The 8,719-nt window shown below is 69.8% G+C and overlaps 1 protein-coding gene across 1 annotated transcript; it reads left to right on the forward strand.

Annotated features, from left to right (window-relative positions):
* Positions 1 to 948: 948 nt before the first annotated feature.
* On the forward strand, positions 949 to 8,384 carry CAMKV (CaM kinase like vesicle associated). Its single transcript, XM_069769651.1, has 11 exons — positions 949 to 1,070; positions 4,291 to 4,399; positions 5,613 to 5,744; positions 5,824 to 5,898; positions 5,983 to 6,121; positions 6,201 to 6,321; positions 6,613 to 6,688; positions 6,771 to 6,907; positions 6,997 to 7,075; positions 7,153 to 7,240; positions 7,428 to 8,384. Exons 2-11 carry the CDS (start codon positions 4,305 to 4,307, stop codon positions 7,695 to 7,697), a joined length of 1,212 nt encoding a protein of 403 aa, XP_069625752.1. The 5' UTR covers positions 949 to 1,070; positions 4,291 to 4,304; the 3' UTR covers positions 7,698 to 8,384.
* Positions 8,385 to 8,719: the final 335 nt, after the last annotated feature.

Genomic DNA, 8,719 nt, shown 5'->3' on the forward strand with positions numbered 1-8,719 from the left:
GATGAGGGAAGTTGCCTGGCTCCCACAGGATCATGGCATGGAGGCAGGACTGTGTGCCTGCCTGCGTCTTCATGGTGCCTTTTAGTGCCCTCAGGGGACCGACACCTGTGATGCTGGGCCCACACTCAGCACTGCTAATAATCTGCTGCTGTCCCATCCCATCTCACGCTGTCCCATCCCATTCATCCTGTCCCATCCCACCCATCCCATCCTATCCTGTCCCACCCCACCCAGGGGCAGCGGCCATGGCACAGCCCAGGGGACCCCGGCTCAGCCTGGTGCTCTGTATCTCACATCATGGTTTAGTGGGCATGGATGACAGTTGGACTCGATGATCTCAAAGGTCTTTTCCAACCTAAGTGATTCTATGAGTCTATGATCTCAGCAAAGCCCACAGTGACACCAGGGCTGCCCCGGCTCTCGGGCCTTGGCAGGATGCGGCCCACGGGGCACAGCCTCCCTTTGGGCAGCCACCCCGTGGGGCGAGGAGCTCGGACGGGGACAGCGGGGACAGGCTCAGGGGACAACGGCAGGCAGCAGCTGGAGTGGAGCAAGCCACGTGGGCTCGCGGCTATTTACACGCTCCCCACTCCCCACTCCCCGCCGCGTGGACCGCGACGCGGGGTCCCGTAGGGTCCCCCGGTCCCCGAGGCGTGGCAGCGCCCCAGCCCGCTTTGGGTGACTTCGCCGGGGCCGCCCCGAGGGGACACGGCCGCCCCGACCCGCCGCGCTGCCGGGGACTCGCGTCCCAGCGCCACGCGTGACGCGACCCCGCGGGTGTCTCTCCCGCGCCCGACGGGCGGGGCGCGAAGTTTGGCGGTGACGTCAGGGGCGGGGCGGGGCGGGGCGCCCCGGGGGCGGGGCGGGGCCTCGCTATCCCGCCCCCCCCCCCCAACTTGCCGCGCCGGGCGCGCGGGGCCGCGCCGCGACGGACCGACGGCTCGGCTCGGCTCGGCTCGGCTCGGCTCGGCTCGGCTGGAAGGAAGGGAGGGAGGGAGGGGCGCGCAGCCCCCCGCCCCGAGCGGCGGCCCCGGGCCGCGGCCCCCCGTTGCGGTCGGAGAGGCGTGCAGGTGAGCGCGGCGCCGCGCCGGGACAGCCCCGAGCCCAGCCGAGCCGAGCCGAGCCGAACCGAGCCCAGGCGTGCCGGTCCGTGCCCGTGGGCGAGGGGGGCCGGGCCCGCCCGGGGTGGGGGCGTTGCTGGGATTTGGCACTTGTTGGCCCGGGGCTGCCCCCTCACTCCCCCGGCCCACCCATCCCCGCCCCGCCGCCCTCCTCAGACCCCCGGTGGCCCGGGACACCTCGGCGGTCCGTGCCGGGCCGCGTGTGCGCCCCGACGGCTCCCCGCCGGCACCCCGCGTCCCGCAGAGCCCGAGCCCCGACGGGCGCCGCGGGCACGGCCGGACACCGGAGCCCGGCTCCCCCCCGCGCCTCCCTGCTCGCCAACCTCCCCCGGGCCCGCTCCCGCCCCCGCGTCCAGCGCCGAGCCCGGAGAAGCCGGGCCGGCCCCGTGGCGGGGGGTTGCTGCCGGGGACCCGCACCCCCGCCGCCGAGCATCCATCCCCTCCCGGGCCCCCTGCCCCTCTCTCCCGCAGCCCCGCTGCCGCATCGCTCCGAGCCGGCCACGACCGAGAGCTCCCCTGCGGTGCACGGCCCGGGCTGCACCTCCGCACCGCTCCCCCCCTCCCCGGCCCCGGGGGGGGGGGGGTGCGGCGGGCTCCGGGGGCGGTGGGACTCCCCCAGCCCTGCCTCTGCCCCAGCCCGGGTGCTCCTGTGGGCAGCACAAGGCTGGCGCAGCCCCTCCGCCTCCCCGCTGCTTGCCTGCTGCCTGCACTAGCAATATTTCGGGCCATCTCGGCCCGGCTGCGTTTGTGCCTCTCGCCGGTACATCCTTCCCCCCTGGGATGTGGGGGAGTGGGATGGCAGCGGGGAACCCTCCCCCCCCCCTTCTCCCCTCCCTGCCACGGACACGTCCAGGGCGGCTGCAGGTGGAAGCAGGGCCAGACACAGAGCACCGGCCGGTAGCACCCCATGCCGTGGGGCAGAGCTGGGGCGCGGGGGGCTGGGGGGGCCCGCTGGCGAGGGCTGCACGGCTGCGTCATCCCTCCGTGCCGTCCGCACCCGGCCACCCACTTCCCCGCTATTGTCTTACACCCGCTGTTGCTTCTGCTCCCAAATTAGATGCTGGGGGGGGCTGGCTCTGTGCGGGTGCTAGCACAGCACCCAGCCTCCCCCCCTGGCACCCCAGGGAGGAAACAGTCACCCCTTTGCCCACCCCTTGCCTGGGTGCCCCTGCCATGGCCGGGGTGCTCTCACCTGTGGGGTGCAGGTGCTGTCCCCAATGTGGGGCTGGGTGCCAGCCTCCCTTGCAGGGTACCCCAGGTACACTGAGCCCCCCCCCCCCCCGAATCAGCCCGGGGCAGGGGAGGGTGCCGGTGCTCAGCCCTGGCACGATGGGTCCCCGCTAAACCAACGGGAACTAATTTTATGAGCGCAGATTAGCTGAGCGCTCGCAGAGACAGCAATAAAATCCCGATACATCATCCCACCCGGGTCCCCTTCCCGGCTAATCCTGGCATCACGCCGCCGGTGCTGGCAGCCTTCCCGCCCACCCACAGGCCAGCCCTGCCCCTGCCAGCCCGCGGCACCGAGCCCGCTGCCACGCCAGCCAGCAGCTGCCAGGACAGCCCTCGTCCCCTTGGCCGGGCACGGTGGCATGGCAGAGCCGGTGTCGTGTGGCATGGGGACACAGAGGTGCCGGGCAGGTCATGTTTGCCCGGGAGGCTGTTGGGATGAGCTGAGCGTGGGCTGGAAAGTCTCACTTGGTCTGCAGCCCTGAGAGAGGTGTCCCATGGGTGCTCTGCTTCTCTTTTGGGAGCGGGTGCAGCCCGAGCGGGACGGGGACGGGTGCTCTTGCCTGGCGCGGTCTTTTCTGGCAGGAGGGTGCCTGGGTGTCGGGTGAGCTGGGAGCACCCATCCTGTGGGCATTGCTTGGGCAGGCACGGAGGCAGGGCAGCCCCGAGGGATGGAGGCAGGAAGGAGCATCCCCCAATTCCCTGGCTCGCCGCATGTCCCACCCAGGTTTGGGGTCGATCACCCCCGAGAGCGCTTAGGTGCGTGCCCTGGGTGCTGTGGGCAAGACCACCGTCCTCCTGGGGCCCGCGCGGCGGGGACGGGGCTGTGCACCTGAGGGTGGGTCGGGTGCTGCCGGGTGCTGCCCGTCCCTGCCCCCTCCAAAGGATGTGCCGCTTTCTGCATCTCCAGCTCCCATTGCCATAGCAACAGGCTCAGAGCTTGGGTACCCGCGATGCTGGCTCCCGCATCCCGCACTGCCATCCTGCCCGCGGCCCTCGCTGCCGGGCCACGGGCGCTGCTGGCACGGCACAGTGAGGCCGGCACATTGCAGTGTGGTGTTTCAGGAGCTTTAGCAGTGGGCGATGGGTGCCTCCAGCATCACACCAGCATCCCATTGTGGGGTCCGGTTTGGGCCTGTCCAAGAGGGCCGGGGGGGCCCGGGGAGCCCTGTCTCCTTCTGAGCCGTCAGAAAATAATGCCAATTGAAAGTTCCTCCCGGTAACAGGGTGGGAAAGGGGAAAAAACCACTTTATGGGACCAATTTTTTGCTGGGAAGCTTCCAAGCAGGGTCTGGATTCAAAGGGTTCCCAGCAGGAAAGCAAGGGGCAAAACATCTTTCCTAAAGGGCCGGAGGAGCTGGTGCGTGCCAGGGCCGGTGTCCTGCCAGCTGCTGGCGGCAGGAGGGCCGGCGCTGCCAAACCACAGTGCCCGCCTGCCCGGTGCTGCGGTGGGGCTGTCAGGGCTGGTAGGGGACAGGGAGCTGAGGCTGGTGTAACTCAGTGCACGTGTGATGGTGTGTGACAGTGCTCTGCCTGGGGAAGCCCTGGCTACAGAAATGTCACCACCAGGCATAACCGGGCTGTGAAACGGGAAGGGGTCCATTTGCCTCCACCTTCCCTCCCCAGCGGGTGCTCCAGGCTCTGCGCTAGCTCTGGCTACTTAATAAATCATTAACGAACTGCAAAGGAGGGCCGGACGGGCCGGCTCGCTGCCGTGCCTGCAGCCCGAGCCCAGGCAGAGCGGCCGGACGCCACGGGGGTGGACGCACATCGGTGGGGCTGAGCACGTGGTGGCTTGCGGCGGCCGGGAAGCACGAGCGACCGCTGTGCTTCGTCAGGTTTTACGTTAATTAGCAGGGCTCGGGCGGGAGGGGGGCTGGTACGGCTCCAGGGGGGCCGGCGGTGCCGGGGCGCTCACCGCCTCTCCCTGCCCTGCCAGCACCGGGCCCTGCGATGCCGTTTGGCTGCGTGACGCTGGGAGACAAGAAAGATTATAACCAGCCGTCCGAGGTGACCGACAGATATGACCTGGGCCAGGTCATCAAAACGTGAGTTGGTCCCCGCGGGTGCCCCGGGGACCCCAACCGGTTGCGTGCCTCCAGGCTGAGGAATGGCATGACGCTGCCCGTGGGGGCTTTCGGGGTGCCGGTCCCCGGCTGGGACGGGCAGGGCGCATTTCGGGGTGGCTGTCCCCTAATTAATCCCTCTCGCTGACAGGTGTGTGGGGTATTTACCGCCGGTGCCGAGAGGGCAGCGAGGATCTACCCGCTGCTGCCGGCTGCATCCGCGCGGCTCCCCGTATCCCTCCCTCCTCCCCCCAAGATCTGCAGGGCTTGCAGCAATTCCACACGATCCCGGCTTCCCTGAGCGCTCCGGGAAGCAGGAGGGCTCTGCTCCGGCAAAGGAATGGGCAGATGTCACTTGGGGGGGAGCGGAGCGCTGCTGCTTCGCCCCAAAATTTATTGCCGTGCTGGAGCACCCGTTAGGAAGCGCTCCACAAGTGAAGCCCTCAGACCTATTGAGAGCGGTTTGACCCCAAAATATGTCCCAGAAATTTTTCCATCAGCCTCCAAAACACCAGGACCGCTTGGCCGTGGGTCACACCTGGCGGGGTGATGCTGGGTGGCAGCGGGGACCTTTTTGGGTGCTCTCAAAGCTTTGCTCCATCCTCCAAGCAGCCTGTCCCAAAGCCCATGGCTCCCGGTTCCCCTGCACCCAGGGAGGGCAGCAGCCATGAGGATTTTGGGGCAGCCAGGGGGGTTGGAAAGCCAAACGCTTTGCCGGACTGGTGCCGGGTGCCCCCCGGGGCTCCTCTGCGGCTCTGGCCCGGCCGATGGGCTCGAGCATCATCTATAATAGAACAGAAATATTGCAGCATTCCCAGGCAACCGGCGCGTCTCCCCTTCTTTCTTCCCGACAGTGGCGCTGACATTAATGTCGGGGCGTGCTGCTGTTCTGCCTCGGCATGGGCGGCTTCGCAGCGGGTCCTACCCCGGCTGCTGCAGGGAGGGGGCTTTTTAATCAGCAAATTTTCCCCCTTCCCTACCAATTTGTTTATTCCATATCAGTTCCTTCTCACTGCCCATTATTTTTCCCCCCCTCGGCTCCGGGGCGGTTTTTAGCCGCAGCTTCCTTCCACCCCCGTGGCATCTCCCCTTGCCGCTGGGATGGGGGGGGATGCTGACGGGCCTGGGGACCACCCAAGCGCCCCGAGCTCGGTGGTCCCGGGAGGGGGGGTGACGGCTGCGGGTGCCCTTGCAGGGAGGAGTTCTGTGAAATCTTCCGGGCCAAGGAGAAGACGACGGGGAAGCTGTACACCTGCAAGAAGTTTTTGAAGCGGGACGGGCGGAAAGTGCGGAAGGCGGCCAAAAACGAGATCATCATCCTCAAAATGTGAGTGCTGGGGCTGGGCAGGGGGTGTGCTCCTGTGCTGCTGGGCAAATTGGGGACCCACGCCCCTGTCTCTCCATAGGGTGAAGCACCCCAACATCCTGCAGCTGGTGGACGTCTACATCACCCGCAAGGAGTATTTCATCTTCCTGGAGCTGTAAGTTTGGGGGGGCGCAGGGGTGGCTGGCTGGGGGTGCCCCCGCCGGGGGCGGGGGGGTCTCGGCAGAGCTGCCGTTGGCAGGGCCACCGGCCGGGAGGTCTTCGACTGGATCCTGGACCAGGGCTACTACTCAGAGAGGGACACCAGCAACGTCATCCGGCAGGTGCTGGAGGCCGTCGCCTACCTGCACTCGCTCAAGATCGTCCACAGGAACCTCAAGGTGGGTGGTGGGGAGGTGGGAGCACCCGCGGGCGCCGGCGTGCCCCCCGCCCCGACGCTCACGACCCCTGTGCCGGCAGCTGGAGAACCTGGTGTACTATAACCGCCTGAAGAACTCCAAGATCGTCATCAGTGACTTCCACCTGGCCAAGCTGGAGAACGGGCTCATCAAGGAGCCCTGCGGCACCCCCGAGTACCTGGGTGGGTGGGCGAGAGCCAGCTGGGCGGGTGCGCAGGGGCGGGCAGTGCTGCCGGGGTCCCGGCGGGGTCCCTGATGCTCCTTGCCACCCCGGGGACCCGTCCCAGGAGCTCTCATCGGGTCCCTGCTGCTGACCCTGGGTGCTCCCGGTGGGTCCCTCCCGCTCCCCATCAGCCCAGAGGGCTGATCCTGGGGGCTCCCAGTGGGTCCCTCCTGCTCCCCGCCACCCCGAGGGTGAGGGGCCGGGGGGTTTAGGGACCCCCGGGGCAGGGCCGCTCTCCTGTCCCCCACAGCTCCGGAGGTGGTGGGGCGGCAGCGGTACGGGCGGCCGGTGGACTGCTGGGCCATCGGCGTCATCATGTACATCCTGTGAGTGCGGGGCGAGGGCCGGGGCGGCCGCGGGGGGCTGGGGGACGGGGGGCCAGGCTGAGCCCCCCGCCCCGTCCCCCAGCCTCTCGGGGAACCCCCCTTTCTACGAGGAGGCGGACGAGGATGATTACGAGAACCACGACAAGAACCTCTTCCGCAAAATCCTGGCCGGGGACTACGAGTTCGACCCGCCGTACTGGGACGACATCTCGCAGGCGGGTGAGCCCCACGCTGGCGGGGTGGGGGGGACACGGCGTCCCACATTGTTCCCTCCCCAGTGCTGACTTTCCCCCCCCCCGTGCCCCCAGCCAAGGAGCTGGTGACGCGCCTGATGGAGGTGGAGCAGGACCAGCGGATCACGGCGGAGGAAGCCATCTCCCACGAGTGGTGAGGGGCGGTGGGGGGCGGACGGGGGGGGCCGTGGGGGGCTGGCGGGGGCCGCTCACCCCTCCCTGCCTCCCCAGGATCTCCGGCAACGCCGCCTCTGACAAGAACATCAAGGACGGTGTCTGCGCCCAGATCGAGAAGAACTTTGCCCGGGCCAAATGGAAGGTGGGGGTGGGCACCCCGTGCCTCAGTTTCCCCTCTCAGCCAAGCCCATTCCCCCACCACAGGGCTGTCAGCCTCTGGGGGCGACCCCACCAGCCCCCAGTAGGCATCCCCGGTTGGGCACCCGACGCCCCGGTGAGGGGCCCGGGGAGCACCCGTGCCCCACGGCCCCCCGCTTCTCCCCCCGCAGAAAGCCGTGCGAGTGACCACGCTCATGAAACGCCTGCGAGCACCCGAGCAGACGGAGACGGCCCCAGCACCGGCCACCGCGGCCACTGCTGCCACCACCGCCACCGCTACCACTGCCGCCACCGCCACCACTGCCACCGCCGCCACGGACACTGCGGCCCCCGCGACCCCCGGCACGCCGCCCGCCGCCACGTGTAACGGGGACGGGGCTGCCACCACCGCCGCCGCCGCCGCCACCACCACTGAGGCCCCCGGCGAGCAGACCGGCTGAGCGGCGGTGGCCCCCGTGCCCCCCCCTTCTGTACATAGCCCCCGGCATGGTCCCCCCTGCGCCCCTGCCTGCGCCCCATTTTCTACGTGCCCCGACGGAGAGCCGGCCGCGGGGCAGAGCCCTGCATGGAGCCCGTCCTCCCCGGCCCCCCCCCGGCCCCTCCTGGCCCCCCTCGGTGGCTTTGCCGGTCGGTCTGTCCCCCCCTCGCTCTCTCAGTCTGTCCCCCGCCGCCGTCCCCTCCCCGCCCCCCCGGGGATGCCCAGAGATACGGGGCAGCCCACCCCAGCCGTACGCCCCGCGGGGCCGGGGGGGTGTCGCACGGGGCCTCCCGGGACACGCGTGCATGTGCGGGACCACAGGTGGGGCCGCGTGGGACGGAGGGGGGTCCCCAGTGGGCAGAGCACCTGGCACCCCCTCTCCATCCCAGGGCCCCGGAGGGGGCGCGTTGCAGGGGGGGCAAGGGAGCATGGGGCCCCCCCACACATGGTGTCTGGAGGATCCCAAATGGCCCCCCCTCGTGCCTTCCCCCCCCTCCCCGGTCCCCGCTTCGCTCCCTCGCAGCTGCATGCCTGCAGGGCCGGCTCTGCCTGCGGCTGCCGCCAGCGCCCCGCGTGCCCGTGCCCCCCACCCCCCGTGCCCCCCACGCTGTATCTCTGGCAAATAAAGACCCCGCTGAGGACAAACTGAGACAGCACCAGTGCCGCCTGCCCTGTCTCTCTGTGGGGCCCGGGGTGCCGGCGGCCTGCCTCGCGTGCCGGTGGCATGTGGTGCGGCTCCTGCCAGGGCCGAGCGAGCCGGGGCAGCCCGGGCAGGCTGGAAGCGACATCGCTGTCCAGGCGGTAAGGGCGGCGGGGGGGCTCTGCGGCAGCTCGTCCCGGCCGCCGTCGGTAGGCTTCAGGGTACACGGGCGCGGCGGGCGGGGAGACCCGGGGGCGCGGCCCCGCCCCCTCAGGCTCCGCCCCCGGCCTTGGCGGGGGCGCGGGGCCCGCGCTCGCCCCGTGAGGTCACTTCCGGGCCGGGCG

The sequence above is a fragment of the Haliaeetus albicilla genome, chromosome 24 (assembly GCF_947461875.1).
Source record: "Haliaeetus albicilla chromosome 24, bHalAlb1.1, whole genome shotgun sequence".
Lineage (NCBI taxonomy): Eukaryota > Metazoa > Chordata > Aves > Accipitriformes > Accipitridae > Haliaeetus > Haliaeetus albicilla.

Excerpts from the sequence above, each read along its gene's own strand:
- CAMKV (XM_069769651.1), top strand. The coding sequence starts at position 4,305 with ATGCCGTTTGGCTGCGTGACGCTGGGAGACAAGAAAGATTATAACCAG. Across the intron at positions 5,745-5,823 it reads GAGATCATCATCCTCAAAAT|GGTGAAGCACCCCAACATCC; the intron begins GTGAGTGCTGGG and ends GTCTCTCCATAG. Across the intron at positions 6,908-6,996 it reads GGACGACATCTCGCAGGCGG|CCAAGGAGCTGGTGACGCGC; the intron begins GTGAGCCCCACG and ends CCGTGCCCCCAG.